General features: G+C 52.7%; 1 protein-coding gene across 1 annotated transcript in view; it reads right to left on the reverse strand.

Annotated features, from left to right (window-relative positions):
- Positions 1 to 3,410: 3,410 nt before the first annotated feature.
- The window catches only part of CERK (ceramide kinase), a 52,505-nt gene continuing 36,920 nt past the window's right edge, over positions 3,411 to 18,995 (reverse strand). Inside the window, exons 9-14 of the mRNA XM_011984072.1 lie at positions 18,167 to 18,319; positions 14,179 to 14,284; positions 12,403 to 12,479; positions 11,044 to 11,249; positions 9,432 to 9,640; positions 3,411 to 6,227 (exon numbers count right to left, since the gene is read on the reverse strand). Of these exons, the coding sequence (XP_011839462.1) occupies positions 6,155 to 6,227; positions 9,432 to 9,640; positions 11,044 to 11,249; positions 12,403 to 12,479; positions 14,179 to 14,284; positions 18,167 to 18,319 (824 nt within the window). The 3' untranslated portion in view covers positions 3,411 to 6,154. The remainder of the gene's footprint in view (positions 6,228 to 9,431; positions 9,641 to 11,043; positions 11,250 to 12,402; positions 12,480 to 14,178; positions 14,285 to 18,166; positions 18,320 to 18,995) is intronic.

An 18,995-nucleotide genomic window follows, 5' to 3' on the forward strand; every position in this document is an offset into this window, starting at 1 on the left:
TCACATTCTTCCCAAGAACACATCCATCCTGTGGTACCCACCGACCCCTTCCACCCACCCCTCTGTCCTCTTTGCAACGGGGCCTCCCTGCACTTGCTTCTAACTCGGAACAAGGCTCAGACCTACCTAACCCGTGGCAGCCCACACTGACCCCTCCATGCAGATGGGGCAGTGCGGGCCCATGGCGGGTGTCACGGGAGCTGGGCCATGGAGGAGGCAGAGGGGCCTCCCAGGGGCTTCTGAGTACTCAGTAAGGCCAACCTTGTGGGAGACCACCCACCCTCGGCCCACAGACTCTATGCCTAAAACCGACAGCTTGCCTGTTTTGCATACATTTCATCATTTAATGTCAATAAAAGTGCCTATATATACCTCTATCGCCATTCACGGGTGATTGTGATAACGATTTCAGTATGGTTGGTTTCCTTGGCAGTCATGCATGTTTTAATGCATGTGTTTTACATTGCTCAGGGGCATCTCTTGGCTGTACCTGGCAACCACAGGGGCTGTGGAACGAAGGAAAGGTCACAAACCTGTGGGGCAGGCCTGGTGCTCTCTAGGACTTTTATTCTGGGGGTGACGGGGTGCTGCAGAGCTTCCAGCAGAAGCTGGCACTCTGGCTGCCAATCAGAAGAGGGGTCACCCAGGGTGGGGGTGCGTCAGGGACAGTCCAGAGGGGAATGAAATTGTTAATGATTTTATTATTGAACCAGGGGTTCTCTTCATAGGTACTTGCTATGTGTTTTTAAGTATTTAGTGGATGAATGTAATGAATGAATGAGTAAATCAATCCGAAAGGACCACACGTGGACCAAAGTGAGCGACGCTGGCAACCCAGGGTTGTGGTCCATTCTGCTCGCCCTGCAGAACGCCAGGAGGCAGCACTCCATGGGCTTATGAGCTCCAGGAGCGGTTGGAGGACAGGGTTGGCCAGAGACTACAGGAGCCACAGACTAAGGGCACAGCCAAGGAAGGACCCCAAGACCCCGTCGTGTATGGGCGTGAGCTGGGAAAGCCACCTGGGGAAAGGACTGTATGCTGCAGCCGCCCGGCGCCGCTGAAATCCGAAATCTGCCCTCAAAAACCCTGGAACCGGGAAGCCCAGCTCTGCCGTCCTCCAGGGGCCCTCGGGTCCACGTCAGCTGGAAGGGAGACACCTGGGATCACAGAGGGGCAGTGGGGTGGGGCCACAGCCAAGAGGCAGTGATGGACAGCTGACCCCCTCCCTCAGACAGGAGCTGGCCCAGGCGCCTGCCATCATCTCTGCTCAACTCGGTACCAGATGTCACAGCTGGCATCGCAAGCGAGGGGAAATAGCTGGACCATGCACGATTGTAAAGAAGACCCTCGGCTGTTACTATTTGTAAATGATGTGATGACAGAAAACCCCCAAATTCACAGGTAAATTATCATAATAGGAGTGTGGAAGTTGCTGGTACAAAATGAGTCAGGGGAGGCCGTGAAGAAGCTCTCGTGGGCCTGCCTGTAGCACAACTCACCCCAGGACCCTCGGGACTGCGACGAGGGCGCCCACCCAGCGACAGCCACTCCCGCAGTGAACAGTACTGCCTCGTGCCAGGAGCTGCTGCGACCTGTGAACTTTGTTCTAGAGCAGCTTACGTGGACTTCTTTGCCTTTTAAAGTGTCGCCTTTATCCCGAACACCCCCCAAAATGCCTGCTGGCGTAGCATGCACATCCCGACTGCAATCCCTTTGCTGTTCCTGAATAAACTCTTTCTTAGGAGAGCTCTCTGATGTCACTTTAGGTTGACGGGAGGCAAGGTTTCCGGATATAACCCAACACATAAAAAACAATTGTGGCGGGCAGATCATGAGGTCAGGAGTTTGAGATCAGCCTGGACAACATGGGGAAACCCCATCTCTACTGAAGATACAAAAAACTAGCTGAGTGTGGTGGCACGCACCTATAATGCCAGCTACTCGGGAGGCTGAGGCAGGAGAATCGCTTGAACCCTGGAGGCGGAGGTTGCAGGGAGCCGAGATCGCATCATTGCACTCCAGCCTGTGCGACAGGGCGAGACTCCGTCTCAAAACAAACAAAAAATTGCATTTCTATGCAAAACAAAACAAATTTTAAGACAGCCTCAAAGGCCAGGTGTGGTGGCTCACACCTGTAATCCCAGTGCTTTGGAAGGCCAAGATGGGAGGATCTCTTGAGGCCAGGAGTTTGAGACCAGGCTGGGCAACATGGTGAGACCCTGTCTCTACAAAACATTAATGGAAAAAAAAAAAAAAAAAGCCTCAAAATATGAACTTTTGGCTGGGCGCAGTAGCTTACTCCTGTAATCCCAGCAGTTTAGAAGGCTGAGGTAGGAGGATTGCTTGAGCCCAGGAATTCAAGACCAGCCTGGGCAACAGAGTGAGACCCTGTCTCTAGAAAAAATTTTTTAAAAAATAGCCAGGCATGGTGTTGCACGCCTGTAGTCCCAGCTACTCAGGAGGCTGAGGTGGGATCGCTTCAGTCCGAGAGACTGAGGTCACTGTGAGCCGTGATCATGCCGCTGCACTCCAGCCTAAGCAACTGAACGAGATATTGTTTACAAAAACGAAAAACAAGTTTTAGGAATAAATCTAAAAATTTAAAGACTTTCATGGAAAAACTGTAAAATAATTGAAAGACATGAATGAGGATCTATATAAATGGAAATAATGTCATGTTCATGGACTGGAAAAGTCAGTTTCACAATGCAAATGTCCTTTCAAAGGTCCTCAAATACAAATGCAAACGCCCTCTCAAACATGTGGAGAGGGCCGGGCGCAGTGGCTCACGCCTGTAATCCCAGAACTTTGGGAGGCCGAGGCGGGCGGTTCACAAGGTCAGGAGATCGAGACCATCCTGGCTAACACAGTGAAACCCCGTCTCTGCTAAAAATACAAAAAAAAATTAGCTGAGCGTGGTGGTGGGCGCCTGTAGTCCCAGCTACTCGGGAGGCTGAGGCAGGAGAATGGCGTGAACCTGGGAGGCGGAGCTTGCAGTGAGCTGAGTTCACGCCACTGCACTCCAGCCTGGGCGACAGAGCGAGACTCTGTCTCAAAAAATAAATAAATAAATAAACAATAAACATGTGGAGTGGAAGAAGTAAGTTACAGAAGACAACACGTTTCCTTTGGCTAAAGAGCAAAACCTGCATAACTAAACTCGCTGTTGGGGATACAGCCATGGACAGAGGCAGGAAGGCTTAGCGTGAAATGGGAGCGCCCTCCGAGGGGGAGCAGGGGCCTCCAGAGCAGGGCACAGAAGGCTTTAGGGCAGCGTTCAGTTTCCTGGCATAGGTGGTGGTGACACCTTGGTTCATTTTATTCTTGTTCTTTAAATTGTGTGTGTTTTCATGAAAAATATTCTGCTTTGAAAATAACAGGTATGTGTAAAGGAAAGAAAGCAAGGCAAGTCTGCCCAAGTAACTTTATTTGTGTCTTCTCAAACAGTTCAGATCAAATAATGCCATTTTCTAATCTTGAAACCAGCAAGATTGGAAAGAGAATGAGGCCATCGTTTCACTCAGACTTTTGCACTTACTCAGTATTGTATATTCAGGAACAAAGTCAAGCCCTGCCCTCAGAGGCAGGCTCCGCCCGGCCTCACTTCTTAATTAGAATAAACTAGAATCAGGTCCATTGCTAACTGCTAATTGTTTTGCACCAGGGAGCCACAAAGGAAGCTAAAACTAACCTTTCTAAGTTATCCTAAGTTTTCACTATCTAACCAGCACTTCTGATTTTTTTTTCCTTAAAACTCCAAAGTACAGGTGGTGTATGTCTGCTGCATCTGAAAGGCTCCCCAGAAATCAGAGCCCATCAAGCGGGAATGTCTAGGCAGTCGCCCCATCCTGTGCGCAGACAGCAAAGGGCTCCTGGCGGGTGTCAGACACACGGTACCGCAACAGCAGTCCCGAGGTCTGAGATTCTGAATGTCAGCAGGTGGCTGGCGAATATCACCACAGCCACTCAGGAACCGGCCATACGGAATGGCTGGGTTTCTTATCAAACATAAAATGCTTCCTCTTTGGCCTGGACTGTTTTGCTAAAAGTGTTAGTGGGTTTTAGGGCAGGCCAGTGTATGGGAAACTTTTTTTTTTTGGGGGGATGGAGTCTCACTCCGTTGCCCAGGCTGGAGTGCAGTGGCATAATCTTGGCTCACTGCAACCTCCACCTCCTGGGTTCAAGCGATCCTCCTGCCTCAGTGTCCCTGGTAGCTGGGATTACAGGCATGCACCAACATGTCCTGCTAAGTTTTGTATTTTTAGTAGAGACGGGGTTTCACCATGTTGGCCAGACTGGTCTCGAACTCCTGACCTTAGGTGATCCACCTGCCTCGGCCTCCCAAAGTGCTGGGATTACAGGTGTGAGCCACTGCGCCCGGCCAGGAAACATTTACCAGGGACAATAAAGGCTTAGAAGAACCTTTTGGGGAAACTTTGTGAGGAGCACAATTCCAGAGGGCCCACAGCAGCCACAGCCTCCTGGCGTGACACCAGGCACACTGCCGGCGGCACAGGCTGCTGGGCACAGGCAGGCACAGCCAGTCTGGAAGAGTAGCCCGTCTTAAATCTTTGGTTTCTTTCCAACCAGGAGCAAACATTGGTAGAAAGAGCCAGGGCATATTTACTCTTTACACCCAGATTTTTCATTCAACCATTCATTATTAAACCATTCGGCTTGCACAGTGATCTCTGATAATGCGGTCCATAAAAATCACCATTAAAGCTGCCCTTTCACCTGACCTGGGTGGGGCTCAACGAGGAAATGAGAAGTTTCCTGTATGCTTCAAAACATAAATCAATGCCACGACATTCCGAAAATGGATGCTGCCTGTGAAATGTGAAATCACTAAGGCAACCTCTGTAAAACCCAGCCGGCAGCTTGAGGAACGGTGTCTACAGCGTGCTCCAAACGGCCGCGGCCCCGCTCCTTACAGATGAAAGTTTAAGCCGCATAGTCTCATATTTCAAACAAAACTAAGTTACAGACATCATCTACACGGGCACGGATACACACGAAACAAGGACGTGGCACACAATTGAGGGGTGCCCCGGGGAGGGGGCAGGAATGCGTTTCGGGAAGAACCCTCTGGTCGCCGGAGCCCTCACGCTTCAGAGGAAACCAACGATCCATCGTGGCTTTGAGACAAAAGACAGACATCCGAGGCGCAGTTTACACTATTCTGGCTTAAAAAGACAAGATGTTCAATAAATAGAGGGAACTCGGCGTGAAGAAAAGACAAGAACAGATCTGGACCACGTGTACAGACTTCAGGGCCTGCATCAGAGGAATCCCGCCGGAGTCCAGGAACGGCCCCTCCTACACGGATGGCCAGCCTCCTCCTGACTGCCCCGCAAGGCCGGCTGTGTTAAGCGCTTCGCGTTGATAGAAAGCATTGGTATCTGATATTTTAACAGTAACAAATTTGGCAGTGCTTTACACACTGCCAGCTTCCAGAGCGTATCATCTGTGCTCCCAGAACAGACGCCACGGTCGTGCTCCCAGCCGGATTGTCTTAGCCACGCCACCGTGATGAGGCAGGTGTGGAGGCCCCAGCAGCCTTCCCGGCGCTGGTGTGGAGGCCCCTCCCGCGGATCATCTGAAGCAGGGCCACGTTGCATTGCAGTTGCACAGTATTGTAAGGATCAAGCAGCGATGTCCTAACCGTAAACTAAGAGGAAGGTGAAATGAAGGCAAAGAGAATCAACCACTTCCCAAAACTTGGCCACAAACCATTACAGAGTAAGTCCCACCAAGTGGATCAAAGTGACCCACTGCTACCTCAGGCCCAGATGGTGTGACCTGCGTGGAAATCATATCATGTCCCTAAAATTATTGCAACAGAGCCACTAACGGGCCATTTTCTAAACTACACTGTTGACATTGTTAAAACCTAAGAGGCCAGTGCCCCCAAGTCAGCAGCTGCATCTGCTGAGAGTAAGTGGCGTGGGCTGCAACCCGCAGATGCGTGCGGAACTGAAAATGCCAAATATGTACACAAAACTGTTGACGAAAGGGTTTTCTTCTAAAATCAAGATTTAACTATCAAAAATAAATTTCTACATTTAAATGTATATATCAACATAATTGGTCTGTAATAATTCTCTTAAATAGTTTCCACACTTTCCCAGTTCGAGAGCAGAACGCCGGCTTCTCAGCTGTGCGAGTCGGGCTTCAGATTCTCTTCAATTCCTCGTGCAAAGAGTCGAACCAGCTGGCAGTGGACTCTGCAGAGACAAGCGGCCACGTGTAAACCCCAGGTGTCCCTCACTCAAAGCCGGCCTGAGCCCCACTCCTGGACCACATGTATCCCTCACTCAGAGCTGGCCCTGAGCCCCACTCCTGGACCACATGTATCCCTCACTCAAAGCCGGCCTGAGCCGCACTCCTGGACCACATGTATCCCTCACTCAAAGCCAGCGTGAGCCGCACTCCTGGACCACATGTATCCCTCACTCAGAGCTGGCCCTGAGCCCCACTCCTGGACAAGGGCTGCAGTGGGGGCCCGCCCCGCATGGAACGGTCAGACGTTACCGTGGGCTGCGGGAGTCTAGCCCACAATGATGGGTCGTGGGAGTGGAGTAATTCACTTAGACTCCCAGGATGCCGAGTTTGTAAAGGGGTGCCAGTGGCCAGCTGGGAAATCTGGGCATTAGTAGACCTGACTCGGACTCCAGTGGCCCCATGGAAAGCAGAGCGCCCGCTCCAGTGTGTGCCTACTCTACCCACCCACCCACCCACCTCCACTTCCTCCGCGGTCCTGAGCGCGCAGGGCGTGTGAGGAGTCTGTGTGGGGCAACTCCGTGTGTGTACGAGATGTGTGAGGAATGGTCAGATAAGAGAGACAGGTGGCCCATCGCCAGCAAGAGCCTTCGGGCTTGAGAAGCCAGTCGGGGGTCCCTGGAGGTCCCCTGCCCAGGGGCTCAGGGGCCTCAGTGAGTCCCTGGGTGAGTTCCATCTTCCCACACAGGACAGCTCTGTTTATTTCATTTATTAATGATATGACAGCCTCCTCAGACATATTTCAGTAACCTAAACCCCTTCATTAAGTGACAGGCTGGGGCAGAGTGCAGTGGCTCACGCCTGTAATCCCAGCACTTTGGGAGGTCCAGGCAGGCAGATCACCTGAGGTCAGGAGATCGAGACCAGCCTGGCCACCATGGTGAAACCCCGTCTCTACTAAAAATATAAAAATCAGCCGGGTGTGGTGGCAGGCACCCGTAATCCCAGCTACTTGGGAGGCTGAGGCAGGAGAATTGCTTGAACTGGGAGGCGGAGGTTGCAGTGAGCCGAGACCTCGCCACTGCACTCCAGCCTCGAGCCAACAAGAGCAAAACTCTGTCTCAAAAAAATAAAAATAAATAAATAAATAAGTGACAGGCTGTTTCCATGGAGCTGAGCTCACACATACACAAATTATATTTTTAAAAGTGGTGTGCTGCTCAAGGCATAACAATTTTATTTATCAAGATAGACAGGACGTATTTCAAGAATGCCTGTCCTAATTTTCAAATTATTTCTTTAACAAATACATATACCAATATTAAAAATAATTCCACTTCCCAAACTTGTAAAATGAGTTGGCAGAGGAAAGTCCCCGTGCACAGCTGCCTGGGGTGGTGGGTGTTCCTGGGACTTTCCGACGGCCTCCTGCCATCGCCACCCTGACAGAAAGAAAGGGGGCGCGCGGACCTGGGCCTGGGGAGGGGCAGAGGCCTCCTTCTCCCTTAAGTTTGTTTGGATGCGAATGGGAGAAGCTTTCTTAGAGCCGCAGCTGGCTGGCTGGGGAGTCACTGAAAGTGGGGAGCTGTCCACAGAGATGCATGCATCCTCTTACATGCTGTGACTTGAAGCGCCCAAGGGCCATCTGACACCCAGCTTTCGGTGCAGACGAGCGTGGGCCTGCTGAGCAGCCTGCCGTCGCTCTCACGGAGCCACGCTCTGTTAACAAGTGTCCAGCTGGGCCTCCCTGAAGGAGACCGAGCTCTTACCAACATCTGCCAACAGTTCAGAATCCGCCTAGAGCTGTACAGTTCCCCAGTCTCATGTAATTTGCACGCCCACACCTAATTCAATGGCCTTTTGAAAAAATCAGCTTGCTTGTTACTGTCTTTCTATGGAGAAACAATTTTCTTTGCACTCAAATTCCATCTGGCAATGTGATATATTACAGATTTCCAAATACAATGGGCCCCAGTGGGTGTGGGGAGGACACGGCTTCCCACCCTCCGCCCAGCCAGCCAGAGGAGGGGCGTGGCACCTGCCCCAGGGAGACGGAACATCCGTGTCTGGCCACACCTGCCTCCCCCAGGCTGCGTGGCCTCCAGCACATGGCATCCCTCTGGGGCTCCTCCCCTCCTTCCCATCCTCGGGGTGACCTTCCCAGCCCTGCTGCCTCCTGCCCCTCCATGGACAGAGCACCTGCACTTGGTGACTGACCGTGGCCCTTGAGGCCGACAGTTCCCTGGTGGATTCGGTGGACAAAGCACTGCCCGTAAAGGCAGTTTCCTTTGTTTGCCTTTTTAAATTTTTTTGAGGGCCCCCACTGCAGCCCTTGTCCAGGAGTGGCGCTCAGGGCCAGCTTTGAGTGAGGGACACATAGGGTTTACTGCAGCCCTTGTCCAGGAGTGGCGCTCAGGGCCAGCTTTGAGTGAGGGACACATAGGGTTTACTGCAGCCCTTGTCCAGGAGTGGCGCTCAGGACCAGCTTTGAGTGAGGGACACATAGGGTTTACTGCAGCCCTTGTCCAGGAGTGGTGCTCAGGGCCAGCTTTGAGTGAGGGACACGTAGGGTTTACTGCAGCCCTTGTCCAGGAGTGGGGCTCAGACCAGCTTTGAGGGAGCTCTCTCACCAAGGTTGGAGTGCGGTGGTGTGATCTCAGCTCACTGCAACCTCTGCCTCCTGGGTTCAAGCAATTCTCGTACCTCAGCCTCCCAAGTAGCTGGGACTACAGGCGCCCACCATCACATCCGGCTAATTTTTATTTTTTGTATTTTTAGTAGAGACGGGGTTTCACCATGTTGGCCAGGCTGGTTTTGAACTCCTGATCTCAAGTGATCTGCCCACCTCGGCCTCCCACCTTCTGAATTATTCAGGAGAAGAGAGAGAATGCCAGGGCAAAGAGCCAGTGCCAGCCTGGAGCACAGGGTGTGGAAGAGGAAAAGATGAAATGGAGGGGCCTCAAACACCCATGAAAATTATCTGCAAAACAAAACGCTGCGGACTCGGCGCCCCGGCAGCTTTCCGGAACGCGGGTAACGGCATCTCATTTGATATTTGACGTAGGGAAAGAAAAATGCATTTACAAAACATTCTTACGTTTTGTGTTATCAAGTCCCAGGGAACCCCCCACCCCGGGTGGGGCAGCCTGTGACAGACACCTCAGGGCTCACGGGGCTGGCGCTGGTGGCTGGAGGACCCCTGCACGCACCTGACCTCGATGGCGGGGCTGTGCAGGACCTCCCCGTCGCAGTTCCAGGAGCTGTTGGAGACGGCGCAGCAGCAGGACGGGTGGCTGCTGCAGATGTGCCCAAAGCGCTTCTTCCCCTCCTCCTTGAGGTCACTGTCCTCGTCCTCCACGTGCTTCGATGTAAACTGGAATTTCTTGACGCGATAAACTTCAACAAAAGTGAAGTCAAACTACCAAAAAACAGTGAGAGGGATGACTGAGCTCTAAACGTCATCCGGGTGGGGCAGCAGGAAACCCCAGGCCAACAGCGAGTTCTCTCGGGCCTTGGTGCACACACGGCCCTTCTTGGAGGATGCAGCCGCTTGTGCGGGCCCCTGGGGTTCCCTTTCTGGGTGACCCGACAGCTCAGAGATGAAGGGAAACCTGGCACCCACTTTCCCCGGCGCCCACCTTCCGCGGCGCCCACCTTCCCCAGAGCCCACCTTCCCCGGCGCCCACCTTCCCTGGCGCCCACCTTCCCCGGCGCCCACCTTCCCCAGCGCCCACCTTCCCCGGCGCCCACCTTCCCCGGCACCCACCTTCCGTGGCGCCCACCTTCCCCGGCGCCCACCTTTCCCAGCACTTGTCAAAATGACTTCTAATGCTTTTAGAAACCACAGCTTATCTACAATGATGAACGCTTTTAACAGAATTCTGATAGTTAATTAGCAGTGATTTATAGAATTTTGTATTCTCAACAAGCACTACTTAAAAAGCCACATAAAAATAGCATGAGACTAGATCTTAAATAGAACTTAAGTAAAAAAAGAAATGTGACTAAATTTGGAGACTGTGACCAAAAGTTCCGCTTCTCCCAACATGACTAGACTTAGGTCTTCCTCTGTGTGGGCCACAGAAAGCTGTGGCAGAAGGGCCCGAACAGAACCCGCTTCTGGGAGCCTAAAGAGTCTATTTTAAGTGGCCTTCAAGGGCCACTTACATCTTTACTGTATCGCTTTGTTCTGTTTTTAACCGGAAGAGAAACAACAGACAAGAAGTTGTATTATGAACATTCATAACTCTTAGTTTCTGTGCTCAAATATATGTGTGTGTATATATGTATATGTGTGTGTACGTGTGTGTGTATGTGTGTGTGTGTGTGTGTGTGTGTGTGTATGAGATGGAATCTCACTCTGTCACCCAGGCTGGAGGGCAGTGGTGCAATCTCAGCTCACTGTAGCCTCCACTTCCTGGGTTCAAGCGATTCTCATGCTTCAGCCTCCCGAGTAGCTGGGATTACAGGTGCCCGCCACCACACCCGGCTCATTTTTGTATTTTTAGTAGAGATGGGTTTCATCATGTTAACCAGGATGGTTTCAAACTCCTGACCTCAGGTGATACACCTGCCTCAGCCTCCCAAAGTGCTGGGATTACAGGCGTGAGCCACCGCACCTGGCCTCAAAAATGTATCTCTTTAAATGAAATTTTACAAGGAGTAGTTGTAACCAGGAGTTTAAAGTTTGTGAAATTATAAGAAAAATTTGCCCTTCCTTCCCTTGAATTAAATAATGAATTCCTACAACACATAAACCAGGGATTGCCGGACCATACATTACTCGCCAATGGAGGTTCCACGCAAAAGCACCCCACTTACCTGGTCCTGCTGGTTGGTGTGCCTGATGAGAAATCTCAGGAAATTGAACCTGGAGCATTTCCGGATGAGGATGAGGTCAGAAGACCCATCTCCCAAGTGGGCAGCTGGGGAGAGGCCCCTAGGGCTCCGGCGACAAGCACAGGACATGTTTGTGGCGTTGATGGCCAGAAACTTCCCACAGACGACTTGCCACTCCTCCACGTCCTCTGAAGCAGAAAGAACCACGGAGACATCACAGTTCCAGTGGCACCGGGCAGCGCCCTGCACCAGGATGGTGGGAGGCCATCCGGGCTCTCACCTGGTCATGCATTTAGCAGACACTTCATGCAACCGCCTCTTCAGCTCAACACCAAAAACATCCACCACGGAACTGTCCGCTCCACACAGGAAGGGGTACCCAAAGGGTCACCTCCCGGAAGACAGGACTGTTGTCCCTCTCACTTGGTGACTTTTGGACAATTTAGAACAAGGGTCAGCAAACCATGGCTGTGTGTCAAATCTGGCCCGCCGCTCATCTGTGTGTGGCCTGAGAGCTAAGAATGCTTTTCATGTTTCTAAATAGTTGAAAAAGGTCTGGCACGGTGGCTCATGCCTGTAATTCCAGCACTTTGGGAGGCTGAGGCGGGTGGATCACCTGAGATCAGGAGTTAGAGACCAGCATGGCCAACATGGTGAAAACCCGTGTCTACTAAAAATACAAAAATTAGCTGGGCATGGTGGCGCATGCCTGTAGTCCCAGCTACTAGGGAGGCTGAGGCAGGAGAATGATTTGAACTCAGGAAGTGGAGGCTGCAGTGAGCCGAGATTGTGCCCCTGCACTCTAGCCTGGGCGACAAGAGTGAAACTCCATCCAAAAAAAAAAAAAAGAGAAAGAGAAAAAAATCAAAAGAATAATATTTTGTGAATGTGGAAATTCTACGAAACTTAAATTTCAGTGTCCATAAATAAAGTTTCATTGGCAGATGGCCACACCCACTCACTGTCCACTGCCTAGGCTGCGTCTGCTGGACAGAGACTGTGGTTGCCAGGGCCTGAGGTGGTCACCAGCAAGCCCTCAATGGGAAGTCTGCTGCCCCACATTCTAGAGCACCAGGACAGGAGTCCAGACTCAGCACCACTACAGCGATTCAGAAAGGGCAACGGGGACTTTCACAAAACCTGCTGCCCTACACAGTTGTACACGGCAAGTGGCAGTGACCTGATGATGCCTGGGACTAAGGAGAAATGGATTCCTGGTGCCAGACAGGAAAAAGGAAAAGCAAAGGTGGGCGGGGGGAAGAGGCAGTGCCCTGAGAGAGGACAGAAACTAACACTCCAGCACACACAGTGACAACACTGAGCCCGTGTCTTAGGAATTACCTGCAGCTTCCAAACCGTACAGCGCTTTCTTCTGCTCCTCCTCCAGCTGCTGCTTGCTTTGCCTGCAAACAAAGCATCTGAAAGACAAGAATATCATCACCTTTTAAATATGGAGCTGCAGGTGCAGTGCGTATGCTTGACACATACAGATGTATTTACATTCTTTTCACATACGAAAAAGTTCCATTTCAAAGGCTTAACTAAAAATATTTTTTGGCATATTAATTAGAGGTTTCAGAATGAGACCTACTTTTAAAATGACACATTCAACATGTCCTTCTCTAAAAGGTTTGGACATGAGGAGAAGCACAGCATGAGGACGCTGAGATGCCACCTGGAGACAGTGTCTGCCTGGCCCTGCAGCTGACATAGCCTGGCTGGGAGAAGGGACCCAGGCACTGGTTCCTCCCGCAGACTCCTGGGATGAGAACTCATTGACTTTCAGATAACAAATCATACAGGGCTTATCTGTTCCAGTCAATAACAAGCAAATAACTCAGAACCATCGGCTTACAACTTAGTCATTCGTCTGGCACATCCTGCTGGTCTTGGGGGCTGCTGGATTCACACTGTCAAGCAGGACAAGTGTGTGCACGGGTGGAAATCGCTATCAGCCGCCGAGTTCTTTAATGCAGTGACGCAAACAGCATCTGCCTCTAAATATTCTCATTTTACGGTCTCAAATTCTTCACTTAAAAAAGGAAAGGAGCTAGGAGAAGGAGGTTCTGAAGTCTGCATGACTTGAAAGGACAAAGTGAGTGTCCTTCACAAAGGCGCAGCTGTCCCCATAGCCCCGTGTCCTCAGCCCCAGGCAGAGCAGAGACAGGATGACCATTCAGGCGCCCTCCATGGCGCCGCTAGTGAGGTCATGCAGCCTGGGACAACGACGTTTAGATTTATTTAAGGTTCTATTTACACTGGTCGGATATTACTGAGTACACTGTGTGGGGGTGGGGGGCGGGGATACACCAGGTGAGAGGAGTCACTGCTTGGTCATTCACGTATACACCATTGCAGAGCCTGCACTGGCCAAACCGGGAGAGCACAGCGTTCTCAGCTGTGGTTGACTCCACTCAGCCTCCCCTCCCTGGCGGGACGCCTCTTTCCCTTTGCATCGCCTCTCCCTGGGCGGCTGCCCTGGGTCTGCCCCCTAACCCCTGGCACCAGCCCTTGTTGCCAGCTCAAGCCTTCTTGCTGAGGGTCCCCTGCCTTCCTGTGGGGTTGAGGGCGTGCCTGGCCTGGGCTCTGCTTACTGTAGAGTGGGCTCCTGCCTTGGAGCACGGGGCTAACATGGGTGAGGGTCTCAGCCAGGGGTGCGGACAGGAGGGTCACTGCTGAGAGCACACACTCCAGCCAGCTCTGCCAACAGTCCTGCTACCAGCGCCCTTGCACGCACACGGTCACCGAGAAGGCATCTGCCATCCTTTCCTGCCTGCATTTTTTCTCCATTAGGCCCCCGCAGGGTGCAAAGGGAACCCCAGCAGGGGCAGACCCTGTGCTCGGCCCCCACTCCAACAGTGGGTGTGGGACCCTCCCCCAGAGTCCTCATCCCTGGCACAGAAGTGGCTGCCTGAGCAGGCCATGAGGACAGAGATGGGGACAGCAAGCCCCACGCACGCCTAGGCCATCATGGGCATCAACAGGCATCGTGTCTCTGGGCACGCTGCATCCAGCACCCTCCACTACATTTGGAAAATGCTTCCACATTCACCTTCCTAATTGTTCTGCTTTATTTCCTGTCATTTGCAAGAGAAACACACAAAAAAATGCACTTACCCTGCCCGGCAGGGTTTCCTGTCCCTTGGAGATCCCACCGTGTGTTGTGCAGGGAGGAAGGACACTGTCCCTTCATAGCAGTGGTGGGAGAGAAAGGTCTTTAAACCTGGAAACAGAGTGCAGCGAAGAAAAAACGTCCACAAGGGTCCTTGCTCGGTGACGATGCTGTGCTGGGCAGTGTCAGAAACGTTGCTGAAACTGCATCTGCCTAAACTGTCTGCCGGAGGGAGAGGCCAGGCCTGCTTCAGGCAATGTCACCACTGAGGGCAGTGGCAGGATCTCTACCCTCCCACGGGATAACAGCACGTCTAGTCACGGTGCTGGCGCCTCTGGCACCCACTGATGCTGGGACAGTCAGGGCTCTGGCCACTGTCGACGCCAGCAAAGCAGGGCCTTTGCCATCAGCCACCCCGTGTAGCCTCGATGATGTGGCCTGTGGGCTCCAGTGGCTCAGGGTCATCCCCTCCACCCCTTCATGAGGGTTGGCGATGCCCCCACCTGCCCCAGGGCGTGGCCCCCACTGGGGTCAGCCACAGCCCCTGTGACATCCTAAAGAGCTCAGGACAGAGGCCAGGGCCGCTGCCACCCAAAGTCTGGGGCCGCCCTCCAGGCAAATGTGTGTGCTGTCCATGGGCTGCCTGCAGCCTGGCACCCAGGGCTGTCTGCAAAACACCACCCAGCAGGATAGCAGGGACTGGGCAGGAGGCAGGAGGGGGGCCCTGGGGTGCCGTAGGCCACACCAGGAACCTGGCCGTGTCCTGAGTGTCTCAGGGCGACATCATTCCTCCCTGTCTGATGCTGGGGCTGGTGCTGCCCTGTATGACATCTGGGGTGGCAGTGACAGCCTGCAGGGAGCCCACCCCCAACCTTACCCCAACATACAGAGGCCTCCATCCTCCCCACACATCCCCGCCCGCAGACAGCAAGCCCACAGCCAGTGTGCACCGCCCAGGGTGGGGGAAGCTGCTGGCAAGAGCGGTCTGGCTCCCAGGACATCTGTGTGCCTGAAACTCAGCTCCCAACTGTCCCCAGGACAGCCCTGCCTGTGGGTCTTGGACCTGGCATGGGCCAGGTGCCTGGAATGCACTCAGTAGGCGGGCCCTTCCAGGCTGCAGCTCCGCCTCCCTGCATGGTGGCTCTGGCCTCTCTCCCTGCTCCTCCCATGGGGGTCCCACGAGGACATCGTGTCCACGGCCCTGGGAGGAGGCCGACCCACCAGTCAGCAACCTTCCAAGCCAGCTCCCCGCTCAAGTGCAGGGCGCTGGGGGGCAGCCGCCTCATCACCCAGATGCAGCCTCCAGGGTGACGCCTCACTGGCTTCTGACGTCCCGGGTTCTGTCTGCCCCTAGATGGGTCCCCAGATGTCCTACCGGCACCTAAAACTCCACTTGGCTTAACAGAGTATGTCATTTCCACAGGCTCATTCTCCTTCAGTGCCCTCTGTACTGCCCCAGAACAGCCGGACGCTTTCCGCCTCACAGCCACTGAACCCAAACCCACCTTCTTGAAAGCATCTCAGGCCCTGTGGCCAGGATGGGGATCCCGAGACCCGGGAGGCATCTCCTGCCTTGGGGCTCTCATCCTGGTGGGAGGGACAGAGCTGCAGCCACTGTCTGCGGTGATGGGCTGAGGGCCAAGGGAGAGCCAGGCATGCAGGGGGCTGCCTGCCACCCCACCCCAGCAGGCAGGGACAGGGAGGGGGCGTCCCAGGGGCCTTGCTGGGCAGAGCCACACTGGGCTCAACAAAGGGCAGTTGGGCGAATGGCACAACCCAAACTGCTTCCTAAAATCCTCACGGCTTCTCTCATTTTCTCGGTATTACCTTTCTTAATAAGCCTTAGATAAATACCTAACTTTCCCATTTCTTAGGTTTTAATTTTCAAGCCACACTAGTTTTTTAATTTCGTCAGATCTTTTTAAGCTTCATAAAGTTTGCCAAATTACTATTTCTTTCTCTCATATGAAAAGGGTTAAGATTTCAGTATTAGGAATTACTCGATTTAATTTGATACAGATGTATCTGAAAGCGAACTGTAAAGAGCCGGGAAAGTCAACTGGGCAGCGAGAATGGCACACCGCACGGTCTACATCTTCTTTTCTCTTTTCTTTTTTTCTTTTCTTTTGAGACTGGGTCTGGCTCTGTTGCCCCAGCTGGAGTGCAGTGGCCCAATCTCTGCTCACTGCGGCCTCTACCATCTGTGCTCAAGTGCTTCTCCTGCCTCAGCATCCTGAGTAACTGGGGTGCCTGGCTAATTTTGTTTTTAATTTCTGTCGAGATGGGGTCTCCCTATGTCGCCCAGGCTAAAATTCTACTTTTCTTTTTTCTGAGACAGAGTCTTGCTCTGTGTAGTGGCATGATCTCGGCTCACTGCAGCCTCTGCCTCCCGGGTTCAAGCGATTCTCCTGCCTCAGCCCCCTGAGGAGCTGGGACTATAGGCGCCACCACCATGCCTGGCTTGTTTTGTATTTTTAGTAGAGACAAGCTTTCACCATGTTGGCCAGGCTGGTCTTGAACTCCTGACCTTAGGTGATCCACCTGCCTCGACCTCCCAAAGTGCTGGGATTACAGGCGTGAGCCACTGCCCCTGGCTAATTCTATGTATTTTTAAAGTTCTCCTTTTCCAGCATTTAAAAGCTGCTGATGTTGCACCCACTGCCTGACGTGTGCAGACTGCAACTCTTGTGTCTGAGCTGGAACCAGCCTTCATTTCTGGTTCATTCTAAGCTCTGTGGTTGGGCAACAGGTTACCACCATCTGGCCCGAGGCCCCAGCACAGCCCCGGGAGCCTGGGGGACCTGTGTGTTCCGAGGCCCACCCGGACCTGCCATGTTGGAGGCTCTGGGTTCTTCCCTGCAGCCTGGGCTCTTCCAAGCCCTCCAGAGGATGCTGGTGCCCACCACAGTCTGAGGACCCCTGGGCTCAAGGAAGAGTAAGGCAGGATAAGGGCAACCTCTCTGTGCCTGTTTTCTCAGCGATGCAGGAGTACCTGCTGGGGCGAGAAGAGCACTCTGCAGAATGAAAGCTTTTGGGCTTCGGGGAGTGCGGTGTGGCATTCGCTCACACTCGTCCTTCTCTGTGCCCGCCGCGGCCTAGCCGTAGGAAGGCAGAATCTTGCCTGTTTTTTTCATGGACATGTCCCTGCATCAAAAACCAGGCCCAGCATAAAGCAGGGGCTCAATAAATACGTGCTGAGTGAGTGTATTTCACTTACGTGGCTGAATTTCTGCACAAAGTTCTTGCCACTTTGACTAATAAGCTCAGAGTGATTATAAAACTATTGTTTTCCAGGTCGGGCATGGTGGCTCACGGTTATAATCCCAGCACTTTGGGAGGCCGAGGTGGGCAGATTGCTTGAGCTCAGGAGTTTGAGACCAGCCTGGGCAACAGGGCAAAACCCTGTCTCTACAAAAATATACAAAAAAAAAAATCAGCTGGTCAAGGTGGCGTGTGCCTGTAGTCCCAATTACTCGGGAGTCTGAGGTGGGAGAATCGCTTGAGCCTGGGAGATTAAGGCTGCAGTGAAGCGTGATCGTGCCACTGCACTCCAGCCTGAGTGACAGAGGGAAGCCATGTCTCAAAAAAATTTTTTTAAATATATTTTAAAAAACTATTTTTTTCCAGTTAACACTTCCACTTGACCTGTGTGGGGGGGCCTCTGTCACCTGCCTACCAGATGTGAGAGGCTGGTGGCCTGGCGTCTCGGGGTTCCAGCATCTGGGGCTCTGGAGTGAACTTCATCTGTCATGGTGTCTATTCTGTGGCTTACGCCTGGGTCCAGGGGGTAGGATCTGGTTCAGAGCAATCCAGGTTCCAGTCCAGACCCCGCCACGTTCTGGCCACGGCACATTTCATGAGGCCCTTAGCTTCCCGTCTGCAAGCAGGTGGGGGCCCACCTCTGACGGTGCTTCGTGGATTCAGTCAGGTAACGTCTGTGAAGGCAGCAGAGGCACGACCAGTGGGGGGCGAGTCTGCAGGATTCTGAGTTACCTGAAAAGTCGTATCTGGCAAGACCCAACCATCGTTTCTTCTCACTGTCCTTGATGATGTCCCCGTAGAAGCCGTAGCCCAGCAGGGACACGGAGTAGCGGAGGAGTGTGCTGTTGTGGTGGACGGAGGACACGTCCATGGCCAGTGAGTCCCCTGTGGGAGAGAACAGCCATGAGGGAAGACAGCCCGCTCTGGCCCCGCCCCATCCACTCCATCCCCTTCAACAGCACTTTGCAAACACGGGAGTTATGTTTAAAAAGTGTGAAACAAACACAAGGCATTCAGTGCAAGGATTCTCTCTCTTGGGGTATTGGATGCCATATTTTTTATTCAAATGGCTGAACTTCACTCAAATTTCTAAAACAGGCTTGGGGAGCTGTCCTGTGGGGACTGAACAAGAGCATATCCATGAGGCTCATGAAATGTCATTAACTGAAAGGATGGTGGTTTGAGAATGAAGAAAAAGCACATGGCATTTTAAAACACAAAATCAAGCCAAGCGCAGTGGTTCACACCTGTAATCCCAGCACTTGGGGAGGCTGAGGCGGGCAGATCACCTGAGGTCAGGAATTCCAGACCAGCCTGGCCAAAATGGTGAAACCTTGTCTCTACTAAAAATACATAAATTAGCCAGGCGTGGTGGCATATGTCTGTAATCTCAGCTAGTGGGGAGGCTGAGGCAGGAGAATCACTTGAACGTGGGAGGCAGAGGTTGCAGCGAGCCGAGATCACGCCACTGTACTCCAGCCTGGGCCACAGAGTGAGACTCTGTGTCAAAAAATAAATAAAATAGGCCAGGTGCGGTGGCTCGCGCCTGTAATCCCAGCAC

This window comes from Mandrillus leucophaeus, unplaced genomic scaffold, assembly GCF_000951045.1.
Source record: "Mandrillus leucophaeus isolate KB7577 unplaced genomic scaffold, Mleu.le_1.0 Scaffold26, whole genome shotgun sequence".
Classification (NCBI taxonomy): Eukaryota; Metazoa; Chordata; class Mammalia; order Primates; family Cercopithecidae; genus Mandrillus; species Mandrillus leucophaeus.